Below are 27651 nucleotides of genomic sequence, written 5' to 3' on the forward strand. Positions count from 1 at the left end.
ATTTAAAGGCAGTGGTCGAAGTGGGAAATTTGAAGTGGGGGTATGGGGATGCACTCTGTGCGTGCGCAGCAGAAATGGGTATGGCCACGCATGAGGGGTGTGGCTATGTCATGAGGGGTGTGACAACTCAAAATGGGGGTGTGTGATGCATCCATCTCTCATTCCTTCCTTTCGTCTCTCACCGTTTGCACCTGCACTGGACCCGATTCATTACGGATTACTATTGCGATTGCACACGCAGGATTGCTAATGTTTGCAATCGCAAAGCCGTCGCACAGCCAGCATAGAGACGCCCACTACCGCTATCTCACATCCGTAATATCTTGCAGTCCTGCCTATACATCGGGAACATCGGCCCCTCACGCACAATTACAGCAGGTCTGACCTTACTCAGAAATTGCTAACCTCGTTGCACACAATAAGTACTCTAACTACGTATGCCGTCGCAGTGGCTATACTATGTACGCCCGTGCAACGGTTTTTAAACGGACTAGCAATGCGGTGTATATCTCTGACCACCCCACCCCCCTGTCACCACCCCCAAACGCTGACTACCTGTCACTCACTCTGTGATTCCTTTTCCGAAGGTGCATGCACAGTATGCAAAAATCGGCTGTGTGCGTGCGCTGTTGCGGTGGCGATTCGTGCTGAATCAGGCCCACTGTACACTGTATCCGGTATAAAGCAATAATACATAATATCAGGCTGCGGCAAGTGCCACCTTACCGCTGCTTCTATCAGGAGTCAGGACTGATGGGGAAGAGCAGCACATCACCCAGCCGGGCGGAACTGCGTGCGAGGAGGCTTCAGCTGCAGTCAGGGGCGGATCTAGACTTTTATTTTAGGGGGGCGCGGTTTACAAATTAATCCTGACTTCTCTCCTCATATACACACATACATACACACATACATACATACATACATACATACACTGTGAAATCAAATTAAAAATGTCAACTAACTGTATACATTCACACAAACACTAACTTCAAAACAGTTGGCTGCAGGGGTTCCGGTGCTTTTGGCTTATCCAATTCTGTCTTTTGCTGAACTCGGTCTGGAGGTTCTGTATTATTACGCCAGCGGCTGCACGTATATTCATCCAGGACTCTCATTCCAGATCCCCCCAACCAAACAGAAATACCCCCCACTCTACTATGTCCCATGTGCTCTCTGCTCCAAGCTTTAGCTTTATCTCCTGCTCTTTCCTTAGCTGTCTGTTCTCTCCTAGCTTTCCCTCATTTTCCCTCTTATTGTTATATTTCCCCTCTCCCCCCACCTCTAACTCTCTCTGTTCTGTCTAATGCTCCCTCCTCACCTGTCACCCCTTTTCCCCCTGCAGTCCCTGTCTACCCTCAAACTGATTTCTAAATTCTCACTTAATGTACATAGAGTGGCAAAGCTGCTTTGGCCAACCACAACAGGTCCAGGACAGTGGCCAATCATTAGATCCTGCAGATGAGCCCCGGCCAATAAGATCAAGTTCAAAATGTAGACTCGATCTCATTGGACACTGCTAGTCTGCCAGCTTCTAATGATTGGTCCTGTATCTATGACAGAGCAACCAGCATTCCTGTCTGTGGGCTTAACAAGCTGCAGTTTGTGTGCAGCTGAGGACACCCTGTATGCTACTGCGTGTGAGTGTGTGACATACTCTGTAGATGAGGAGTGCTAGTCTCCCAGGGGTCTTTCTTGCGGCTGCCCATCCGCCCCACACCTCCTCCGGTCCATCCTTACTCATTCTCCTTCCCGCTTTACTCCTCCTCAAGCCTGCCCCACTACTCCACTGGCCTTCCAAACTCCACCTCTGATCCACCCATGCTCCACTTCTGGCTCGACACCACTGCGCCTCCGGCCCGCCACCTGCCTCCAATTATGCGGCTGAGATAATAAATGTGCGCTTGCGGGGTGGAGGCCCGGTGACACGTGCCTCCTCCACCTTGATTTGGCGCCGCACATAACACAAGTTGCACTGCAGGACGAGCATTACCTCCAGTGCTCTGACCTGCAGCAGCTATTTAGTGGTGTGTGTAGGGGTGGCGATCGCCCCCCCCCCTTGGATCCGCCACTGGCTGCAGTGCATGGTGTAGTGACCCGTGGGGGAGGTGGCGTCTGTCATCAACCAGCAGCCGCAATGCACGCTCTAGGGGTCCGGGAAAGGTAGCAGCTGGCCAGCGGCAGGGGGTTGTGGCGGTTTCCGGCCGTGGCTGCAGTGCACGTTACAAGGGCCGGAGAGTGACGGCTGTTACCGGCTGCAGCAGCAAGGTAGGGGGATGGCGCCCGTCATACTAAGAGATGGTCCTGTGCGGGGGATGGGAACCGGCAGGTGTGCAGGAGTACAGGAGCGGGTGGGCGGGCGACAGTACACTGCCAGACTCCAGCATTTACAGTGACTGACACACTGCTCACGGGCTGTCATAGGAGGACAGCCCCTAAAGCCAACCAAAGTTGTGTGTATGTATGGCTGGCTTTAGGGGCTGTCCTCCTGTCTGTGACATCCTGTGAGCAGTGTGTCAGTGACCGATAGTAGCGGGCGGAGGCACGCGCCCTGTCCCTGCAGCTTGGAAAAAAAATTTGCTTAGTGCTTGAAGTGCCGGTATACCATACCGTTGTATACCGGCACACTTCGAGCAGTGTTTAAAGGTATATTGTAACTTTCTAGTAAATCATAAAAATAGAATATTTGCATCAAACATATGATATTAAAACCTAGGTAGCAAAAGATAACTGTAGTGCAAACAGACAGATAAATAGAATAAAGGAAGAAAATAACGACCCCAACCTCCCAATTAGACCACCCGCGGGCCACTTTGACCCGCGGACGGAGCAGTGGGACAGTACTGTCCCGCTGAAATCGGGATGCTGGGGAAGGGTGCCGCCCTCTAGGGGTGGCGCCCTTGTGCGACCGCACTGGTCGAACACCCCTAGAGCCGGCCCTGAGGTACTTTACCAAAGGAGCAAAGCTCCACACTGATCAGCAGCAGCACAGACTTTTGCAGTTACAAAAATATGTTTAAATGTTGATGAAAGTTTTCATTTGAAAAAAAAATGCCTTATATCATAAAATATATATGAAGGGTTTTGCATATTACCTGCCAGCCTGCAGCACGCCAGATATACTGAATAGACCAAAGTCTGTGATCACTACTTTTCCATTGTCGTAGAAAACATTTTTTGATTTGAGGTCCTTATGTAGAATGCCCTTGGCATGAAGATATCCCATTCCCTAAAGGGCATGAATGAATTAAATTAATGTCATTAGATAAGCTGACATCACAACAACTTGAAAACAAAAGACACATTGTATTAAAGAACACTACTTAAGACTTATAATTTACAGTATGTTTGGGTGGATTTCATTAATTTATGATGAACTGCAAATGTCTACTTACCTGTGGTATGATATTCTCACACCATCTTGCAGGTCCACCTAAACCTTAGCCCAGCGATGCTCTATACCCTGCTAATGCTAGCATGCGTAAAGTTCACAGTGGTGTTGTTAAAGCCCTTGGAAACTTCCCATTTGCACTACTTGGAAGTTCTAAAGGCTCTATTTACTACAAACCACATTTAAAATGAAGTTGTAGTGTAATATTTTCGCCTAAATTTGCATTGCGAATTTAGGAAATATCACAGGGATTTATCCAAAATCCCTTGCAGGTAAAGTTCTGTCTCTGCGAATCCCGTCCGCAATTGTCTCACTGTATTTTTCGGAAAAAATACAGTGAGAAGGTACCCGCGCACATACCAACTGGCTCACCTAAACCCCTCTTTCCCCCCCTGCTACTGCCCAACCCCACCCCCACTTTCACTTACCTCCGGTGAACGGTGCTCCGGTGGCTCCAGACTCCAGTCAGCTGGTCTCCCTGCCTGCACTGTAACCCCGGTCAGCTGTTCTTTGCGGCAGCTGACTGGGGTCACCGTGCAGGAGCCAGGAGACCAGCTGACCGGAACCCCAGAGGACACCGGAGCACCGATCACCCTGGATGCAGGTAAGGTTTTGTTTTTATTAATGATCAGCTTGTGGTTTGTTTAGACCACACAGCTGATCACAGGGGCCGGCTCCCAGCTCTGCTCTGCCTGTTACAGCAGAGCTGGAGTCAGGGAACCAGGGGAAACCCTGGATAACGCCATCTCCAGGTGGCGTTATTATCACAGGGCTTCCCCCGGTATTTTTTCACATTTTATTTTTAGAAAATCTGGCCTGATCACTTTTCCATTACAATTTTGGGAAATGCGATCTGCTTAATAAAAATTTGTGATAATTAGGGTAAAATTCTACTCCAATTGCCCTTTAGTAAATTTATGTGAAACTAAAAAAAATGTGATATGGGTGTGAAAACACCCTTTTTCATTTTATTTTAGTAAAATTAATGTTCATAAATAGAGCCCTAAGTGAGAGGCACTGATATTGTAAGGGGGAGGGGGGAGGTTGGGGTGGGTAGGGACAGTGCTAGATGATTGGAGCCTACAATCCAAGTAGGTGGAACATTATAGTTAATCAGAAATCAGTGAACTCTGAGCAAAAGTACATTTTATGTTTTTGGTGTACTTCTTCTAATGTCAGTCTTCAATGTTGTCAAATCCAAGAAGATATTTCAGAGTAATATAAACCAAATATGTATTATGTTTGGATTATATTAATAAACTTAAGTAAATGTCTCTATGGCTTATTGGTTTAGTCTATTGTTTTCCATTCCACTTTGTGTAGAACTTTGTGTCATATTGGTATCTTTTGCAATTTTCTCTCCTATTTTTCTCTTCCCTTTGTTATTTGTGTTTACATAAGACCAAAGAAACAGAAAAGTGCTTCTTGAATATAGGTCTTTTCCTATTCTCTACTCAATAGATACTGTAAGTATCATTACTGAAAGAAACGGGAAGGCGTTTAAGAAAAGTGTTAAGAAAGGAAGCACCTGCATAAATGGTAAAACCTGCACGCGGTCCTCATGTTGTACTCATAGCTGCCAAGGTGTGTGATTTGTAAATAACATTGAAAACTGATCTGTTGGCAGCAAAAGACCACTACTCAATCTAGCTTGTTCATTTTTTTATATTCATTTATTCTTGGGATAGAAAACCAACTACACATTCAGTGAATCAATTCCATAGACAAAAAACCTTACGATTTCACATGTCCCATTAAGACATCTTAGATATGATCTGAAATGTCACTAAACCTACTGAATTTCTGCCACTCAAACTAAAAAAAGCAATGAAATTCCGATAATTAAGGCTGACACCATAATGGACGTGTTCATTGCGCAATACATTTAAGGTATGCCATCACACCCTATGGTTAACTGCAGATTCAGAACTCTCACAGAGTGAGATTGCTGTCACTCACCAAGATAAGATCATAAAAAGTCAGTGGTGACTGCTCACTGAATACTCAATCAGCGCCTTTTTTGCTTGACTCGGGTTGAAACATTTACACAGCATCGTTACCTGGGTCCTTTTAATTTTTCTTAGACCCTTTTACACCAAACGTCAACCTGGCAATAACCCGGGTTATTTGTTTGGTGGAAAAGGGGTATTAGTTATATCCACCATCTTGTTAAGTCATGGTTTTTAGCTGAATTCACATTTTTATGTAATTTATTAACTTGCAGAGCTGGCTGTATACACAAGCTACATTCAGCTTGGCCTGGGTAGCATATGCATCTGCTTTACTCCTGGAGTAAACAGTAATATATGCACCTAGTTTACACTATGAGATGTGGCTTCACAGTGATAGTAGTAATTGCAAAATAATATATTACTGTACAATGTTAGTAATAATAACTAATACAATTGCATTTACCATGTAAAAGGAAATTAGAATAAGTTGTAAAAACAAAATGAAATATTTAATTAAGTTCATATCAATAAACACAGATCAGTTACCTTCCCTTTTAAAATATCAAACTGCATTGTGTTTTACTGATGCAGTTATTTCAAAAATCACTATAATTATGTGACTAAATTGCAGCAACAACATTACTAAAGTCATGCTTGCCAACTCTCCTGGAATGTCCTGAAGAATCCCAAATTTTGGGGCCCCTCCCAGAGTCTCGAAAGAGTGGGCAAATGCCGAAAACTTTCTGAGTAAAATAGGCGGCACGGGAGCTTGATGTGATTCACATTGCATTGTGTCTTTGTGGGCCGCCCCTCCTGTAAAATACCATGATGACACAAATGCTGCACATTACTGTCTTGGTTGCCCCATTTAGGACCTTACCAGAGGAGGCTTTTCAAAAGTTGTCAAGTTTGACTATATTAGCACAAGTGGGAGGGATCAGATGCATTCAACCAATCAGAAGTGTCCATTAATGCTACATTTTGCACCCACAAGTGATCCACCTCCATACAGGTGCATCAGCCTATTTCTTGTAGTCAGCATGGGACTCATTTTGTGCACATGCCCTTCCTATGCTTTAGATGTGCATACACAGACAGCCCCGCTAACGCTGTTCCATTCCTCTTAGTGCAAGGGGCCATAAGTGCAAAATGAGTCTGCACTGAGATGAATGCACAGGAAAAAGGTGCATATGGCATTTTCCTTTATCTTTCCTCATTGATGCACATATATTGCACACCATGTCGAACATTTATGACATCTGAGCAAATAAAACTGGAATAACAAGTTATTTGAGAATTTATATACAAGGTTATGGAAATCTGATTCCATCCACTATTTACTCCAGGGCTTACCCTACTTACAGCTACACTGTTTACTTGTTTTATGATTGGTTAGAGCAGTCACACAAGTCCTCTATCGCTTTAGCAATCACAACACCAAAATGTTAAAATTCATTACTAACCTAAACTACTTTTATTATTGTAATTTACTTTACATCATTTTATTCTGATTAGAAAATACTGATAATGTTCGTTTTATGGCTAAAAAATAGTCTTGTCAAAACCCACTTACAAATAATCACATACAAAAGTGTGTAGCTAAACCTCTTATCAAATTCATAAGTAGTCTTTGAGATTCACATGACTATTGGAAAGCAACCTATTGCTAATATATTATTAATTCCATTTAGAAATGCACTTGAATACGTATACATTTGCACATGATGACTCTTTAGGGCAAAGGTCATTTTGCAGCAGTGGAGACCCTGGTTCCTCACATGCATTTTCTTACTCAAGAGAATTTTGCAAGTGGAGACGGAATGCTCCATCATTGTGATTCATTCACTTGAAGGGGCAATGAATGAAATATATAAAATTCCCTTTCTTAACCACCTTCTGTCGCAGTGATAATCCTACATTTAGATTCGTAACACAGAAGATCATAACGCAAAACTTCTTCACAGACTGGAAAAATAGCTATTGTGTTTTTTACAGCTCTTACAGGATGTAGATGCACTTCCTAAATCATTGTCCATATGGTTGTGAGAAATAAATGAAGAACTTGCCAGAGGAGATATATTATGCAGTACTAAGGCTGATAATGCAAAGACATGTTCTGTGTAAGAAGAGGAGATGATATTACATGAAGCCATTACGGGGAAACAAGAAACTAAAAACAAGAAATACCTTCATAGACAATATTACTATCAGTATCCTCACCAAAGGTCAAAAGAACAGAAATAAATAAATGCTCATATGTGACTCTTCTAGAAGATGTAGGAACATTTAAACACATTTAGCTGAATCACAGTATGGGGACCTTTACTTATGTTCTTACAGGGTCGCTATATCCCCTATAAAAGGGATTCCAAAACAAGGTTCAGTCAGAGATTTAGGAGGGGTCCCCTTGATATTATCTTTTAAAGCCTATTATGTACTACCAACTAATATTTATTACTGTCAAAATTTAAGAGGGAAAAGGGAGTGGAAACGTGGGGGTCGCACTAGGGGTATAAATTTCTATCTATGTGAGATCATCCTAGTCAAAATTTCATATTGGTACCTCGATATTATCTTTGTAGGGGTGCAACTCTGGGACATATCAGTAATCAACATTGCAGAAAGAAGAGACAAAGAATCCCATACGAGTGCACATAGTCTCACAATACATTTCAGTTAAAACATAACTTTTAATTTCTTATTATTATCCACATATGTGGTTTCTTAAAACACAGCAAAATAAAGACACAAAAATAAGAAAAAATAAGAACATACACAAAAACACAGTATGATTTAAAATACACAGTAGTGCTCAGTCACGATGTCTTTTATTTACACACTTTATAGTGTTTTATTGTGTGTGAATTCAATTTTGTATATTTAGTTGTTTAGTGCAGTATATCCTTACTTCTGCTCTTTTATCTATAAATGTAATAGTAGTGTAACACTGCTCCGGATTAGCCACTCATCATATTATCCAGATATCTGTAATGTCTGTTTGGTCAGGAATACCTGCTCGGTATTTAAATATAAGGCTATTTATTTATTAATATTCTTGAGTTAAATGTCATAAGAGCCTATAATAATTAATCATGCCTCCTTGTGTCTGGAGTACTAGTTCATCTGCACTAGTCTCTCCCCATCTCACAAGTTCTGACCTAGTATTCAAAGGATGTATGGCTAAGGTTTCCCGTGGTTACTAGGACTAGTAATGCAAGACTATGTGCACTCATATGGGAATCTTTGTCTCTTCTTTCTGCAATGTTAATATTCATTACTGATCATGTTTTTATATTATCATAAGTCCCCAAGTTTCCATTAAATGCAGTATTTTTAACAATACCACAGTATATAGTATACACATGCACATTGTAGACAATTGTAAAATCATGAAAAAAGAAATTAATTAATAACTGGACAAAGGGCCATAAAGATGATTGACAGACAGAGGGCCAGACTTAATTACCTGCGAGGTTCCTTTGGAACCTTGGGTAATGTGTGGCTGCCCTCATTTCTAGCTTATTACAGTAGGTAAATCCTTGCTTAAATAAACATTCCTACCTAATATCTCTCTTACGGAAACCTCGCAGCTAATTGAATCTGCCCAATAATTCCTGACAAATTAGATTAAAAGTTCATATGCTTGAAGCAGCTGTCTTAGAAACATTAAGGGAGCAGCAAAATGTAAAGAATTCATTTCAAATTAATTAGAAAATATTAGTGTTCTTGCTGCCATGGTCTAGGTTAATGGTTTTGCATCCTTTTTGCAAATGGAATAATAATTGTTCTTTAGAGTGCATGCTATAGTAAGTCCAATACTTCTTAGATTGTATGAATGATGAAAAGATGCCATTTAAATTCCCTATATGCCTACAAATGTAGTAAAGTATCCATTTATATCAAACAGAGTTAGTTTTACATATTTGGCTATGTGGAACACTAAGTAACAAAGTGGTTTATAGTACTAGTGGTCTTGATATATGACATAGCATTAATTAGAAAGCTGTAAACATTGCAATATTAATATTAGGTTGATTACAGAGAGGGTCATTCCAATTTTGCTGCTGCTGGAAATTAAAAATGATCTTCCGTTAGAGACACAACATTAGGGACACAATTAATTATATGAATAGAGCACCTACACATGCAGCAAGTTGTGATCTTTTCACCTCTGTGGACTCAGTGGAGCAGATAATTAAGTCTTGTAATTTTTCTCATTTTTGATGGGCACTGCATAACATTTTGTTGAGAAATGATTTATATCTATCATTGTCAGTTGTTTGGTTTACAATACTTTGCGGCATAATTCTGCTTACATTGCAAAAGCTCTCCGATCTGCCACTTTTAGCAGCACAAAGTAATTACATTTTGCAATGCAGTATAAATCATGAACTATGCATCAAAACAAAAATGTTACCTTACTATGCTATTTATCTCTTGTCTTCATGCTAAAGGTTAAGGGTACAAGATACAAAATAGAATTAGTAATAAGTTTTATCTTTTGTCTTTACAGATTGTAAACACGTAGCAACTTTTTTTTGCCATATTAGCAATTATTACCTTTTCATCTATCAGCACAATGTTTATATTTGCATTGTGTGATGTTTTATACACAGGGGTATATTTAATTATTTACTAAGGTGCGGATTTTTAGAAGTGGTTTTGTTGCCCATAGCAACCAATCAGATTCTAGCTATTACCTTCTAGAAGGTGTTGGATAAATGTTAAGTAGAATATGATTGGTTGCTATGGGCAACAAAACCACTTCTAGAAACCCGCACCTTAATAAATATATCCCACAGTCACTTTGACATTAACTCCTACATCAGGACAACTTGCCTTTGGCATTCCAGTAATCCTATATAGACTTTTCTGTATAACATAATAAATGTAAACATGGCTCTTGCTCTATTGAATGTAAACAGCAGGGCCGTAACTAGGGTAGGGCGACCAGTACCGTGGCACAGGGCACCACAGGGCAAAGGGCGCTGTTTGGGCCTGTCAGTTTTCCTGTATATTATCATTCTCACTTGTAGCTTCCTCTTCTTTTATCCCCAGAATCTCCTGGCTACCCCTATCTCTTCCCTGGCCCTTCCCCATGAGGCCATGGCCCCTTTTTCAGGTGCACTATCTTATGTCCCAATTTAAAAAATGGGGGGGGGCACCAATGCTCTCTCTGGCACAGGGCACTACAAAGTCTGGTTACGGCTCTGGTAAACAGCATAGATAACTTATTATTGATCTATTAGGAGCCACACCAGTGTGCATGTGGTATACAGTGTGAGAGAAAATCAGATGTTACATACAGCTACTGTATGTAATGGATGTAGTTATGCAGCCATAGGAGTAGGGTGCTATAACCAGCCCTAGATACTGTATAATGCTGAGGTTATACAATGATATCACAATGACATATACATTAAGCCCTTGTGTACTCTGCATACATATATAGTCAGATAGGCAATTTCTTTACAAAATAATGGACTTACCTTCACAATTTCTTGTGCTATCTGTCTGGTCTTGTTGACATCTAAGACAATTTTTGCATCCCGGACCACTGAGTATAGTGTTCTTCCCTTGCACAAGCTGCAAAACAAAGGTATTACATGCTCAGGGTAATCTACAAACGACTTACATTATTATTATTATACATACACTCTTGTGTTGTATAGGCAGGGCATGTATTTGTTGGACAGCCCCCCAGTGATGGGATTCGCACTGAATCGTGCCATCCTGGCCCCGCTCCCTGCTTCACAATGCCAATATTTTCGGCATTGTAAAGAGGGGGCGGAGCCACGATGACGCGATTGTGTGGCTCCACCCCCGGCACCACCCCAGCAATAAGAATGGTACAATTCAGAGGGAAAACATCGCGTACCCTTAGAGAAAGGTGGGCAGAACATGCTAGAAATATAAAAAATGGATATGATAAACATCATCTGTCTAAACATTTTAAAGAAGTACATGCATGTTCTACTGATTCTATAAAACAGGTGATTGGTATTAAAAAAATAGTAGGAAGTTGGCGTAAAAAGAATACCAGTATAGTTTTAGCCCAAAGTGAAATGAAATTCATACATGATGTGAAAACTTTGGTACCGCACGGATTGAATGCAGAATTTGAGATAAAATGTTTTTTGTAAAAATATTTAGAAGGTCATCTTTTAATCAGAAGATATGAATATATGTTTTATTTGTATGTAATATTGCATCATATTTCAAGTATATTTTTATATCCATTAGAATGGAAGTATTTTTCCATCAATACAACACGGAATATTTTACTTTCGGTTTCCTTTTAAAACAAAAACAGGAAGCTCTCTCAGCTTATTAGTAATAAGGCACATTAGGTGAATAAAGGTTCTCGGGAAGTGACGAATGTTGAACACCGCCTCCTTATGTAGGACGGGTCGTCTCCCCGCTCTAGGCTACACTTGATGACGTTAACTAGCAGTCACATCTGGATGAGAGACGCACTAAATCTATTTCCGGGTATTTGACACGCACATACCCAGACACTAGAGACTAAAAACTACCTACTCTAGTGTCTAACTAGGGGAACAGATGTGATAGGCTATTTTCTATATATGCCGAAACCGGAAGTGAAACATTCGGAGGCTGTAAAGTTTTAGCGTGTAGCGCAGTAACTTTAAAGAACGTATTTTGCATATGCCCAAAGCAATAAGAATGGTACAATTCATAGATGAAGGATTGGATGTATTTATATGTTAAAATAAGAGATTAACCACAAGCCACGCCCAATAATGAGGCGGGACTATAGATAGGATAAATACTAGTTTGGAAGGACCATTTACCATTACCTTGACAAAGACCTAGTCGAAACGCGTTGGTGTGGTACTATACAGCCATATATCCTTGGATCAGCAAGTTATATACTTCACCATTGGGGTAAGAATACCCGGGTTTTATTTTCTTTTTTTTTTTTTTTGGTCCACTCCTTTGTTTTTATTCATATTTATGTGCCCAGTGGTGTGATTTATAGTATATGTATGCGGTCCATGCATATGGATATGGCTTTTTCAGAAATATGTTGGATTTTATGAATAAATAGATTTTTTACATTTCTATGGATGGAAAAGCGTTTGTTTTTTAAAGATACCGTTATACGAGGATTCACAGCGATATATGTGTAAGCATTTGTGTAAGCACATTTGATCCATTCAATTGTCACGTGGTGTGGTAAGAATAAGGACATCTATCGATTGACACACTAAGGAATAAAAGAAACCATCACATATATGGTGTATTTTTGATGAATGTAAGCTTTATGTAAGCATTTCATCACATACCCCCACTTATGGGTGATCCGCTATCAATAGTTTGACACAAACCCCATCGTCTAGTGGATTGGATCTTTTTTGGAATTTTAAAAGACCATTCATTTATATACATACTACACTATCAGTTCCTTTTTTTGTCTCCTTTTTTTCTCCCTTTCATATATACGGATAGAATTTTTGACCATCATCTAATTAAGAAGACACGCAGAATTAAGGAAAGAAATATAAACATTTGAGAAGAATAAGTACATCTATTTACTCTCCATTTGGAGCGCCTTGTTCTATTGTTTATTCCTTTTACACCACGGGGCCTATTCATCAACACTAAAATAAAGTTTTTAAGGACATTTTTCTTAAATACCGTTATTTTAGTATTCATGAAGTATCTTAACACAGGAGATATCACTGATATCTTCTGGTTAAGTCCCCCTGCGTTAATTTCCACACTCCGCATACGTCATACTTGCCGACATTCAGCTCCCTCCATCCGGGAGGGAGCTGAATGTCTGCGCACAGCGGGGGCGTGGCCGGCTAGTGACGCAGCATTGGGGGTGGTGCCGGGGGTGGAGCCACACAATCGCGTCATCGTGGCTCCGCCCCCTCTTTACAATGCCAAAAATATTGGCATTGTGAAGCAGGGAGCGGGGCCAGGATGGCGTGATTCAGTGCGAATCCCGTCACTGGGGGGCAGGCCGCAGCCGGGAGACTTGCCTGCTTTTCCGGGGGGTCGGGAGCAGCGCCCGATATTCGGGAGGCTCCCAACCAAATCGGGAGAGTAGACAAGTCTGCCATACATTAGTATGGGGATATGGAAATTATGGTATTCATCAAATTCCAAAAATTATGTTACTATCCGCCACTGTGAGGTGGCGAATAGCAGGTAAAACTTACCTGTGTCAGCGTGGGCAGGTCCCCCGATGTCTTCCTCCGGCGCTCTGGTCCGACCTCTGGCTTCGGTGGCTGCTCAGACATTGTGTTCTCCCAGCAGAACACATAAAGTTTTGAAAAAAAAAGGTGTTTTTTTTTTCTAAACTGCCACCGGAGCCGGAGGCAGCTGCAGTGGGCAGGTAAGGGGGGAGGTTTTCGGAGGGGGCTGGGTTTGGGGATCACACACAAAATTACCGCAGCTGTAGGCAGTGCTGCGCATGCGCTGGTTTTACAGATGTAACAGCACATGCGCAGCACTGATTCCAGCTGCGGTAAGTTAGAGCAGGCAGGGAAAACTATCTATTTCCCGAAAAGCTGCAAAAATGACAGCTTTTCGGAAAAGATAGTTATTGGGAGGAGGAATGATGAATTCCTGCGGTAATTAGGTAGAACTCCATGCGAGTTCGAAACCTAATTACCGCCAGAACGTTTTACGTTATGATGAATAGGCCACTACGGCCCTAACTGTGTGGAGTTTGTATATTCTCCCTGTGCTTGCGTGTGTTTCCTCCGGGCACTCCAGTTTCCTCCCACACTCCAAAAATATACTGGTAGGTTAATTGGCTCCCCACAAAATTGACCCTAGTGTGTATGTGTGTGTGCGCATGTGATAGGGAATATAGAGTGTAAGCTCCAATGGGGCAGGGACAGATGTGAATGGTAAGATATTCTCTGTAAAGCACTGCGGAATATGTATGCGCTATATAAATAACTGGTAAATAAATAAATAAATAGTCCCCCATGTCTGGGCCTGCGGAGATCAGGTTTCATCCAATGCTTTTACATTTTATACATACTTGCCAACTCTCCCTGATTGTCAGGGAGACTCCCTGAAAAAGTAACAATCTCCCTAACTCCCTGAATGCACCTTACCCCCATTATGTAACTGTTATATAAAAGAAAAAACAGAGATATGTACATTCAAATGGGATCATTAGTATAATTTCCCTGCATTGGTTATAAGGCACAATGATCCCTATGGCTACAGGCATTTTCTGAAAAGTATCAGTGTGTTATCATCAACAAGTAGATCTTGCTAACTGCTTTGGGGCTCATTTACATTTGGATGTTAATCATTATTATGGCATCTCTCAGATGTATCAGTATACACGCCCACTTTACCACAGCGCTCATAGGTGGTGCTTTCACAATCTCCCTGAAATGCTTTTCAAAAGTAGGCAAGTATGATTTTACCCCTTGTACAGTATGAATAATGCTAAACTGAGCTGTATTTTGGAGAAAATCAAAAACATTCAAATTGCTCCTAAAGTGGCAGCTTGCTGGCCCTGCCGTGCCCATTCCACTCTCTCTACCATGCGTGTCTCCAGATCCGCGGCCTTGCATAAATTGTTACACCCATCCTAAACCTAAAGGGGCCTATCCATTTGGTGACTTTCTGCACGATGTGACCAAAACCAGGAGGTTTTGGTCGGAACGTGCAGAAAGTCTGCTAGTGGATAGCCGGCAAGGACCAGCAATGCGCCTGCACGCTGGGCCTTGCCAACCCCGACTATCTATCAAACATGCCCGTCAACCTGACGACGGCCGTCAGGTTCGGCATGTTGATATGTTAATAGATAAGGAAGTTGGGCTCCTGCACTGAAGACATTCAGTGAACGTCTTTCAGTGCGGTGCTCGCACCTCAGCGACATGAAAGTCTGAACGCTGGACGTTCAGACTTTCATGTCGTTAAATGGATAGGCCCCTTAAGTGATCTGTGGTGCTCTTTCGTAATGGGGTCCTACAGTACTTGTATTAAAAAAAATTAAACACAATAAAGAGACACAATGAAATGCACTAATCATCTGTATTTTTTCACATTAATAAATTAAATTTACCATCTAAATTTTATGACAATACTAGAAAATAAGATCTAATCAGTTGAGTTTATGCTGCTTAGTGTGTGATCCATGTTGACTACTGTAGTTCCAACACTTTCACAAGTAGTAAACATTCACCTCGGTAGGCTTTGATTTCTGACAAATGGTTAATGTACATCAGCCCATACCCCAAGCTTATCCTTAATATCACTGCACAGGTTATAGCTGAATGTAATAGGACAACAGGAAGTTATGAAGAAAAATGCTTCATCCCATAAAGACATAAAATAAGTAACTAAGTAATTACATAATGTGTCTAGAAAAAACAAAAAAAACACACAAGAACAAATATAAGGAAATTCATGATGTAGCCTGGAATGTTTGGAACAGCTGCTATCAAAATGCTTTTGATGATGTAAGATATCTAAATGGTGAGAAGTGTAGTGTATCCACGTCCTTTAATGAGCTTCTAATGCACAGACATACACATAAAATCAAGGACAGCGAATCCTGGAAGCTGATGAAAACATCTGTGTATTGGCACAATAGGTGAAATTGGACGCCTCAAGGTCATACATACCAGCCACTAGTCAGTGTGTTCCCGTATACTATATAACCGTATTAACTGTATGTATATAGTGAGTGGGCACTGTGTATCCAGTGTGCTTTGTAAATGAGGCTCAAACAAGTATATACAGTATATGTTGTGTTCTAAGAAAAGTGTCACATCCTTTCATACAATATTTCTGATCTGGCTTGAGGGTTTTGGAACCTGTAATGCCCTCCGGGTTCTTGTCTATGGGCTTATTGTATTTCACATGAAGCATGAAAGTGCAATTCGTATAACAGTATTATTTTACCAAAAGGCCAACTACATTTTCTATCATTGATATTTGTATATACATACAGTACAAAGCTAAACAATAGAGGTTTGACACCATGGTACAGTATATCTCCATTTAAAATGATTTCTGCATTGGTTCAGGTTTAAAATCAATCTTGCTGATTAAGCAGCCCGTCTGGTAGCTTTATCCAAAATGAACCACTTTCCATGTTGCTTCTTACTGTCATGAATTGTATGATACACAAGTTAAGGTAAAATGAGCAGTATGATGGTGGGAACACTAAATTAATAAGGGAAAAGAGGCCAATGGGAACAATATAATTTGTCCAAGACATTCTCTATGGAGCACCTTCAAAACTGCAATTATCATGCATGATACACTTATCTATAGATGTACAACTGTTTCACACTGATTAGGATCATTAGTGTACGGTAGGGGGGAAGTGAATAAGGTGACACAGATGCATCTCACATTGGTTTATACCAGTGTTGTGCAGTGAGGTCAGTGGCTGGTGAGGCAGCCAGATTTACACACACTTATAGTATATGTACCATACTTGCCTACATTTTTTATCTCCTTGCCGGGAGAACCAGGGAAGGAGAAAGATTGGGTCGCAATGGGGGGTGGGGCCTCACATCTCGCGTCATTAAGCCCCGCCCCTTTGTGGTAAATTGAACCGTTTGGAGCAAATTTACATAAGGGGCAGGGCTAAATGACGTAATTAATGCAGAATCGCGTCATTAAGCCCCATCCCTACACGGGGACCCACGAGTTCTGCCCATTCTGCCCACTTCACTAGAAAGTGGGCAGAAAGCGGGAGAAGTGCCTACCCTTCCGGGGTTGCGGGGGGTTACCTGAAAAATCAGGAGCCTCCCGTGAAAGCCTGGAGGGTAGGCATGTATGATATGGACCCGAAATATGGACCTTAAATCCACCATTCAATTGGCAGGTTGCATAACATACATTCCCCTGTATCTCAACAGAATTTACATCACAGAAATACTCAAAGCCAACAGCACAATCACTAGAAATACATTCACCTGTATCTGAACAACTCAGGATTTATTGAATCTTGCAATAAGTGGTTATACTCATGTAAAGAATCTAATTTATTCCAGTTAAGACCTAACACTAAAAATATTTAAATATGTTGTCCAGGGCTTCAGTTTACCTAATAGCGGGTGCGGCGCTATTAAGTAAACAGAAGGTCTGGACAACAAAATAGCCACTTAGTGAGTAGTGATAGTGAGTGTATTGAATTTATTAAACTAAACACTCACCCTGCAGAATGACACTGACACTCTCCCAGTCTCAGCACTGACTGTGACAGCCGGATACAGTCGCTGGGGCTTTTACTGCCCAAGGCTTGGCCCCACCACCCGCTTCATCTCCTTTACTATTTTCTGCAGGAGGCACCTCTCTCTGTGCCTCCCAAACAAATTTGACCTTATTTCAACTGTGAAAATGATTAGAATAATATAAAGCAGAAACTTATGACACAAATTGTATCATTTTAATCATTAATGACTCCCCTGACTGCACGTCCCCTGGTTTATACAGTACAACAGTGGCATAAGTTCATCCCAGACACCCGGAGGCAAGTTATAATTTGGTGCCCCCCCCCCGTCACAGCCGCTGACACCGTATTGTAGCAATTTGCATGCAGACAGGCTATAGATAGACGGAGACGGCAGCTGATGGTCTGACATGGAGCTCTCCACTAGTGTATGGTGGCGTCTCAGGTGCCGGGTAAGGATGCCATGTATTGGGCGGCCATGAAGGTACACTCCGGGTACATAGTTACAGCCCTAAGTGGGATGAATACGTTTTGGACAATGGAGAAGATACCCATTCAGAGCTGGAGCCCGGCGGCAGGCGCCTCCATTGTCTCCCATAGTTCTGTCACTGCAGTACAATACTGTATATAGCAGTGGTTCCCAAACTGGGTGCCATGGGCAAATTCCAAGTGTGCCAGGGGTTGGTGGTCCAGTACCAAATCAAATTATTTATGGCCAATGTGATAGGCTACACCAGTGCTGGTGGCTGCCAATCATTAAATATGTGGATAAACAGAAGCGCTACCATGTCCACCACCACATAGCTGAACTTACGGATTACATACAGATGTGTCCTCCTACATCTAGCCTCAACACACCATGCAGCGTGACATGCCTGGCAGGAGTGAGCCGCCAGGTCCCGTGCATCTCTGCTAGCATTAGGCCTCTTTTCTTTTGGCAAAAATGCATCTAGGACGTATTTTGATATGTGACACTTGTATATCTGTGTGCGACTGAGTGCCGCTGCATTGTAGCACTCTGTGTGCTTATTGAGAGACTCACTCGCTGCTAGCCACATCGCATTGCAACTTAGATGCATTTTCTACAAAAAAAAGATTAAAAAAGACACCCGGTGGTGGCAGAGTCTCACAGGACCTGGCATGCAGAGATGGGCTGTTTGGCGCGACTGCAGTAAAGATCTGCGAGGACAGATATGTATGAGCACATTTTACATCATTTAATATATTTTTGCAATAAGAAAAGTTTGGCTTAGGGGTGCCGTGACCAAAATCCTGATACTAGGGTGCCGTGATTCAAGAAAGTTTCTGAAATGTAAATGGATCATCTTGGATCAAGGGGTTTAAGGGTCATATTTATCGATTGGGTTTTAGACTACTGACCACGCATGTCAATGACGGGCTGGGCCGGGGGGCATATGCCCCCCAGGCCGGTATACTTTTTCTTCAGAGATGGCCGCAGTCACACATTGCACATGCATGACTGATGGCCGGGTGACAGGCAGAAAGTGCTCTGCAGTCGCTCCGACTATAGAACCATCAGAGCGGCTGGGCAGTATTCTCTGCCTGTTACCGGGCTGTCTTGTCACATCCATGCAGCTTGTAGCTGCATACTGAGCACTTGTCTTCTGAGTCAGTTCCGCTACAGGGGCTGTGTGCACTTTTTCCTGTTTGAGTCTGTCCCTCACCTCCCTGCTTGAGAACCCAGAGTCTCCGCCCCTGCTATACCCTGTCACTACTCTGAATCTATTTGATCTCACACTCTGCTACTGAATCTACTCTCCAGTGTTCCGGGCAAGACCCCGTCCCCTCCTCTACCCTCTCTGACTGTTCTAAACTCCTTCCTGTCCTTCCTGTCTCCGGCTAAGATCCCGCCCCCTCACCAGGAGGCCACGCCCCCTCTATTACCCTGTCTGCCTATTTTAATTTACCTCCTCCTGTCCCTGCACAAGACCCCACCCCTTCACCCCATCTCCATCCCTTCTTTAGTCTCTCCTGTCTGTTATCTCTCCCTGTACCCTGGAGCTCCGCAGAGACCAGACAGATCTTCCGTCCAGACAGGTAAGTGCCAGTGGAGGTGTGAAAATGTTTAAAATTACATTTGAGGGGGGGTGGGGGTGGAATACTGCAATGGAGAGGGGCATAGTTGTGTTGTTTTTCTTGGGGGGAGGGGGGTTTAATACTGTTTGTGCTGGGGGTGGTGTAATAATGTGTGTATGTGGGGGGGGTATTATTATTGTGTTTGAGGGGTATATTACTAATATCTGTGTTATATGTGGGTCACTGATGGTCTCCGCATTATCTGGTGATTACTGCGATGCTCTGCATTATCTGCTGATTACCGCGATGATCTGCATTATCTGGCAGCCACTGCGACGCTCCCTGATCCCTGATCTGATCACTGCAAACCTCTCTGCACTATATGGCACATCACTACATACTCCCTGATCTGACTGGCACTGTGAACCGCTCTGAATTATATGGCACATCACTACATACTCCCTGATCTGACAGTCTCTGTGAACCGCTCTGCATTATATGGCACATCACTGCATACTCCCTGATCTGACAGTCTCTGTGAACCGCTCTGCATTATATGGCACATCACTGCACACTCCCTGATCTTGACAGTCACTGTGACCTCTCTGCATTATATGTCAGTCATTGCGATGCTCCCTGATCTGGTCACTGCAAACCTCTCTGCATTATCCGCCGGTCACTGTGATGTCCCTTGCTTTATAAGGCGGTCGCCATAATATTCTCTGCATTACAATAGTGGTCCCTGCAACGCTCAATGTATATAATATACCGGTTACTGGCCACTGTTTGAATCATCTAAAGTCTCTCCTGCCTTATACTACAAAACTAAGTATGTTAGGTGAAATTAAAGAAGAATTCTTAAGGACAGGGTGCCAAGTGTGCAAAAATGTCGAGGTACGGCTATGCGTGTGACAGTGGACATAGCTCTGTTAAAGAGCCAGACCCAATTCCAGGATCTTGGGTAGGCTGCTTATATTTACAATTGTTTGCTAAACTATTTTAAGTCAATGAATGAGTAAAAACAAGTATTTCACACTTTCACTGCTGCTGCCATTGTTAGACTTTCACTGCTGCTGCCAGTCTTGCTTGACTGTGGCCTATAAATTTCCATAAGAAGTTTTTAATTAATTGATATTTGCCGTTCCATCATATATTTATATTTTCATATATGTAATTGGCTATTTAAAGCACACCCACATTAGACAAACTTTACCTATAGAGGCTATTATCAGGATGTAGTCAGCATTCCATCACGCGGGATGCTGATCGTCGGGATCCCGGCTCCAGAATACCGACTGCTGCCATCCTAAAGGTAAGTATCAGGGGGTTAGGTGTTAAGTTTAGGCACTGGGGGAGGGTTAAGATTAGGCATTAAGGGGGAAAGGTTAGGTTTAGGCACCAGAAAGGGGGAGGTTAGGGTTAGGCACTAAGGGGGAGGTTAGGGTTAGGCATCGGGGAGGGAGGATTAGGGTAGGGAGTGGGGGAGGGTTAGCATACCGAACAAAAAGTGTCGGTATGCTAGCTCTTTTGGAATGCCAGCATTGGGATTCTGACAGCTGGGTTCCCAAGCACCCGTATTTCATACCCAACCCGCTATTATAATGTGTCTTTCCCCATTGCAATGCGCTGGTTGAAAAACCGGGCCCCTGACGTATGTGCTGTGACCATTGCCAGGGCAGGTTCTAGAGGAACTCCTCCCAGTAAGTTCTGCGAAATGTAGCTCAGAGAGAATGTGAATGTTGACACAGATGCAACTCAACATTGCTACAGTACAGTATACAGCATATTTAAAAAATATGTAAATATAAATGGGTCACTTGGGGTAAGGAGTTTAAGAGGCATATTTATTAATTATCGGGTTTTAGACTCGATAACTACAATTTCTTATTGCCGCTATTTGCAGCAATAGGAAATGATACGCCATCAGAATGAATTAATATAAGCATGCAAGGACAGCCTCCCATCCCTGCCATGTGTTAGGAGTGAAGTGATTGCATCAGCCATCACTTTACTTCTATTTCGGGACTCCTACATGGTCTACTAACCACGTATGTGCAGTGGCCATTGCCGTAGAGGGTTCCCATCCTGTAAGTTGTGTGAAATATAGCCCATAGACTACAGCAGCTAATGCTGTCTGAAGATTCCAGAGCTTGGTAACTTTGACAGGTTCGGAGTGGCTGATGTTGGAAAGGGAGGGACAGCCGCGGCTGATATGGAGACATCTGCTGCAGCCCCTCCTTCATACATTCAGGGGGATCCCTAAATATTTGCGAGGGATATGCTACAAATATTCAATGTAAAATAGGCCCCTAAGCAAGTTCTTCAGCGTAGAGAGCATAACTTATTCTTATGAAAAGTCCACCAAATATTATAACTGAACATTTTTCGCATAGACACTGGGCTTTTCCATAAACTCACTTATACACACATTGTTACAACATATATGTTTCTAATTCATTTATGTTTAGATCTGCCATAAGATCTAACAAGTCTTTCAAATAAAGCAGCTGAAGCATCAGAAATTCTAATAAGTCTCAAGGGGGCAGTGTCGTAGCTAGTTGTCGGTGCCCAGTGCAGACCACGGCCCCCCCAGTGTGACATCACTGTCATCAGACTCCGGGTGGGAAGGCACTGCAGTGAGACTATGTGATGATGCGTTAGGCAGCCACCGCTACCCAGAAAGCTGCAGTGGCCGACCTGTAGTATAAAGTTTAACAGTAACAAAGTCATGCGTTGTTATATCCTTGAGCCTCGTCCCCGTCACATTCGAACTCACGCATGTGCAGTCTGGATTTTCAGTGGGACAGTGGGGAAACTGGGGGGGTTCTCTTCACCTTAGAGCGGGAGGCTACCGCAGAAAGTAGGAGGATAGGCAAGTGTGTGCTTGCAGTTGTGTGGCTGTGAATGCAGCCGCTTGCATTGACACATCCCATAATACTGAACGGACCATTTTTGCATGCACTACTAGCCACTTCCCAGTAATAGCCCATCTCTTTTCCGACAGTTTTCAGATAATGTAGTCACTTGCAGCAAGTATTTAGTCATATAGTTCTACAGTTGATGCATCTCTTGCTGAAGCTAATGTCTAGCTCTGGAAGAGTGAGCTAATATATGATTTATCACTTTGTTCAGAGCACTATAAAGTCTGGGCTCTTTCTGATCATTTTTATTTGCAATTTTTTATTAAGTTATCTATTTATATTTCAGAGCAGAAAATGAGTAGTAGAGAAGTAGCGCTGCGTGTGTGGGACCAGAGAACATGGATTAGTTGATAGGGAAATCTTGGTATGAAAAAAAGGTTTGGGGCAGTAAAACTAATTTAAGGCTTCTCATTGTAAGAGAGTTGTTCTTTGAGGTGGGAGGACTTATTGCAGTGGTATTAGGCCTGATTCAGGAAGGATCGCAACTGCGATTACACACGCAATCGGCCGATTGTTGCGTTCTGCGCATGCATATGCATCGCATTGCGTGTGCGCGAACTAGCCACTGTGATGGGGACTATGCAGACCCATCGCAGAGTGATTGACAGGAAGTGCCGTTTGTGGGTGGTGACGGGGGGTGGTCAACGAAACGCAGGTGTGCCAGTGCGTTCAAACGCCGTTGCAGGGGCGTGCAGAAATTATCCACTGCGATGCCATACGCGACTCGAGTACACAGCGCGTGCAATGAAGTTAGCACTTTCTGTGTAAGGACTGATCTTGTGTGAGTGTGCGTGAGGCCCCGATTGTACTCGATGTTACTGATGGTTTCGCAGTCTTCTTAAGCAATATGGATGTGTGTAAGGTAAGGTGGGCGTCCTTATGTAGTGCTGCGACGGCATAGCGATCGCAATGGATTAGCATATCATCGCAGTTGCGATCCGTAGTGATCAGGCCCAGTACCTGTTTTACTAGTTGACTCATTCCCTACTAATAGCCCATTTTTCCATCAGAAACCAAATTATTGCCTATTAAAGTATTTTTGCTGAAAACCCTCTGGAAACTGCAGTTTTCAGAAGATTTAAAAAAAATTAAATATACCCCTTATATATTAAGAGGGTTCTGCAGCAGATTTTAGAGATGTCCCTCTAGTTTTGGCCACCACAGAATTTCCCATAGGTTTTTATTGGGACTGTGATATTGTATGTATCAAGCGCTTCTTGGAGCTTGGATCCAACAGCTAATGCCATAGGCTACATGTTGCTAGGGGTGTAGTAGGTTTTACCGCTGGCCGCATGGCTGGCGGTTCAAATCCCGACAGCGGCAGTCCGGCAAGGGTGAAGATCTCGATCGTCCCTAAGGTAAGTATCGCTAACCTAATTCTACCCCCTAATCCTAACCTCCCGCCCAAGTGCCTAACCCTAATCCCTCCTCTAAGTGCCTAAACCTAACCCCCCCCTTCCTCACTGCCTAAACCTAAGTCCCCCAGGTGGATGCCTAACCCTAACCCCCTTTCCCCTAGCCTAACACTAACCTCCCCCCCAAGTGCCTAACCCTAACCTCCCCCCGGGGGTGCCTAAACCTAACCCCCCCTTCCCTGCTGCCTAAACCTAAGTCCCCTGGGGGGGTGCCTAACCTTAACCTTCCCACAGGGGGGTCTAACCCTAACCCCCCCTTCCCCTAGCCTAACCCTAACCTCCCCCCAAGTGCCTAACCCTAACCACCCCCCGGGGGTGCCTAAACCTAACCCTCCCCCCCCCACGGCTGTCTGCGCCCGGCTTACCTTCGTTCGGTATGCCGGGCGTCGGTCTTCCGGCATATGGTTAATTAGTCATTAGTACCACACTGGGATTAGAGAGTCTGGAAGCCGGCGGTCGGCATTTAGTCCGTCAGCTTCCAGACTACATCCCGTTTATAGCTGCTATAGGCTACAAGTTTGCTTTTTTTTTCAGAGAGGGATCAGTAATGGTCACTTGCACATGACAACTCTGCCAGGACCGAACCCTGAAGTAAAGACATCGAGTAAATGATCACTTTACTTTTTACACTTTGCAGGGACGGGCTCGTATTGGTGTCCATGTCCCTGCAAGACTTTTTTTAATACATTGCCCTTATACATAATTTCTTATTGCCGTGATATGCAGTGATAAGAAGTTATGTTTATCTTGGGTAAACTGCAGATAATGATAAATTGTCCACCTAGTCCACATGACTTCCTGTGTGCATATTTATACCAAGTACACATTCTGTGCCTACTAACATTATTATTATCATTTAGTTATATGGCACCACAAGTGTTCTGCAGCACCTTACAAAGTGCATAACCAAAAAAGGGACTAACAGTACAATGCAAATACAATGCAGGACAAGGACAGGTATAATATACATTGCTACATTGGTGACCATAACACCCAAATAAGCAACAGAGTATAAGCAACCAAGTGTTAGGTGCCCTAGTGGGGAGTAAGAAGTAGATGAAAATAAAGTAAGGAGAAGCACAAGAGGGTAGAGGGCCCTGCTCGCAAGAGCTTACATTCTAAATGCACAGTATCTTTTTATACATTCTTCTTATGCACTGACGGGACATTTATAGACATTACCTTTTGTCAAATAGTGTTACAAAAATGAAAACAAATGTTTGATTGGTTGTAATGGGTAATACATCCTTTTTTCACAGTTAAATATATAAATAATGTCATGGATTTTCCAAGATATTTAATTGTATTGTGAATTAAACAAAAACCTATTGGTTTTGCATTCACCACACCTTGGTCTCCTGTCCTGAAGTTCCAGTTGTTGACTTCTATCCTGAGGGTTCCATGACCGCATTCTTCCGGAGTGCAGTTGGGATATGCTGTTCTGAGGATTCAGTAAGCAATTGCTCAGTGGCCATCTTCTGTCCTGAGCATCCATGTGGCCACCTCCTGTCCTGAGAGACAAAGTGGTCATCTCCTGTCCCGACGATTCAAGTGGCCATCTCCTGTACCTGATGGGCCAGTGGCAGCATCCTGTCCTGAGGGTTCAGTGGCCATCTCCAGTCCTGGTTCAGTGGCTACCTCCTGTCCTGAGGGTTCAGTGGCTACCTCCTGTCCTGAGGATTCAGTGACTGTCTCCAGTCCTGAGAGTTCATTGGCCGCCTTCTGTTGTAGGGTTCAGTGGCCATCTACTGTCCTGGGCATTCCAATGGCCGCCTCTTATATTACGGGTCTAAGTTATGACCTCCTGTCCTGAGGGTCAAAGTATCACTCTCCTGTTCGAAAGGGTCAAAGTGGCCAATTCCTGTCCTGATGTGTCAGCATGATAAAACCAAATATCTTTATACTTGTGAATTCTATATGTGAATTCCTAAAATATTGCCTACTTACAGGAAATCATTGGCCTAGAAATGAAAGAGAAAGTTAGAGAACATCATCTTGCCTCATCCACTATTAATGATATATTGGACTTTCAGAGCATCTGAAGTTCTAATTAGGTATTCATTATATGTAGTTTAACATGGCTAATTTGCTCTAATTGGCCTGACTAACCAAGACCCTTTTGATATCTGCATAGAAAGAAACTTTCCTTCCCAAGTCTAAACAACCCCAAGTAAACAAAAATAGTCTGGCCTTGTGTAGTTATCAGCTTAATGTTTTTATACACAAAACCTTTATTGTTTGTGTAGCCCATGCATAACAATTAATTATTCCTTACATACATAAATAAGTAAGTAAATATAAATATATATATATATATATATATTAAAGGCTAATGCTGCTCCTCACCTATATGGGGGGAATTCAAGTGTGTTGCATGATGGTAGCCACTAGATGGCGCCTGACTGAGAAATTCAATTGTTGCTTCGGTTAGGTGCACACAGCTGCCGTGCTGACATTACTATTCACAGAAATGACCGAAAAGAGACCAAACTGGACTTTTCGCAGGCGCGACAATGTCCTGTCATATTGATGGGCTGTTATCTAGTAAATAAATAAATCCTTAATGAGTCACATATAAATCTGATAAATGTTGATGTTTGCTTAACAAAATTCTCTACAGTATGTAGACTTTTGGATAAATAATAATTCTAATAAACTTTGTAGTCACTTGCTCTTTGCGAATCACTATGAATGAATAAGTGAAATATAAATTGTCTACAATTGTTTGCTCATGAAAGAGCAAAAGAACCATTTTCTGTTTCCTCTTTTCCCCTCAGTGCCTCTACATAGTCCATGTTTCTCTGTAACTGTGCCTGCAGCCAAATACTGCTACTTGGCTGGGAAATAACTGGGCTTTCTAGGGTTGCAGATGCCATTTGTACAATATATCCATACAGCTCCAAGAACAACTACTGTGTTCAAAATTTAGGACCGTTACCTAAAAATTGAATTATCAAAGACAGTGCACCCCCAAATTTCCTATTTTCAATGCAGAGCCTACTGTATTCTAATGTTTGGCAATACAAATAGCATTCTGATGACTGATATACAATTCAGAGAGCATCCTAGAGACCAATAGATAACACAGAATACTAGTGACCTATTGTGATGAAATAGGTATTGATAAAAAACTACATTTAAGCAATACAGAGTACAATACAGCATGACTTCTACCCAAGACATCTAAGCCCAATGATTAATTTAAAAAGAAAACCTGATTTATTGTTATTGTTTCCAATAAAAGTAGGTAAACAAAGTGCAGGAACAGTGAGGGTAGTCCAACTGGGAAAGTGTAGTAACAGCGAGGGTGGTCCAAGTGGCAAGTTCAGGAGCAGCGAGGGTGGTCCAAGTGGCAAGTGCAGGAGCAGCGAGGGTGGTCCAAGTGGGAAGTGCAGGAGCAGACAGTGAGGGTGGTCTAGTGCAGGGGGACATGGCATCATGCTTAAGATGGCGGAACCATGATAAAGTGATTTGTGGCAGGATAAGTGAGGGAGTCAGGGAGAATTCCCTAAAATTTGGTAGTCTTGGGGCCATTCTGTACCAGGATATCAGGGAAATATGGTTTCACTGCTTCCTGGGCTGCAGCTAGATCTTCAACCAAAGAATTAGATCATCCCCTGTATGCACATTCTATAACTTCTTAAATATCATTTATATAATCTTCTCCCATCTGGCCAGTGCTTAGTAAGGACCAACCAAATCATCTAGTTTTTGTCATCAGAAAATTGCGGAAGATGACTCTCTCAAG

General features: G+C 42.6%; 1 protein-coding gene across 2 annotated transcripts in view; it reads right to left on the bottom strand.

Moving 5' to 3' along the window:
- Nucleotides 1-27651, bottom strand: part of KSR2 (kinase suppressor of ras 2) — a 534326-nt gene that overhangs the window by 72116 nt on the left and 434559 nt on the right. For both annotated transcript variants that reach the window (XM_088449103.1, XM_088449104.1), the window contains exons 15-16: nucleotides 10830-10926; nucleotides 3093-3226 (exon numbers count right to left, since the gene is read on the bottom strand). In XM_088449103.1, the coding sequence (XP_088305229.1) occupies nucleotides 3093-3226; nucleotides 10830-10926 (231 nt within the window). The remainder of the gene's footprint in view (nucleotides 1-3092; nucleotides 3227-10829; nucleotides 10927-27651) is intronic.

The sequence above is a fragment of the Taudactylus pleione genome, unplaced genomic scaffold, assembly GCF_031769625.1.
Source record: "Taudactylus pleione unplaced genomic scaffold, aTauple2 ptg000479l, whole genome shotgun sequence".
Classification (NCBI taxonomy): Eukaryota; Metazoa; Chordata; class Amphibia; order Anura; family Myobatrachidae; genus Taudactylus; species Taudactylus pleione.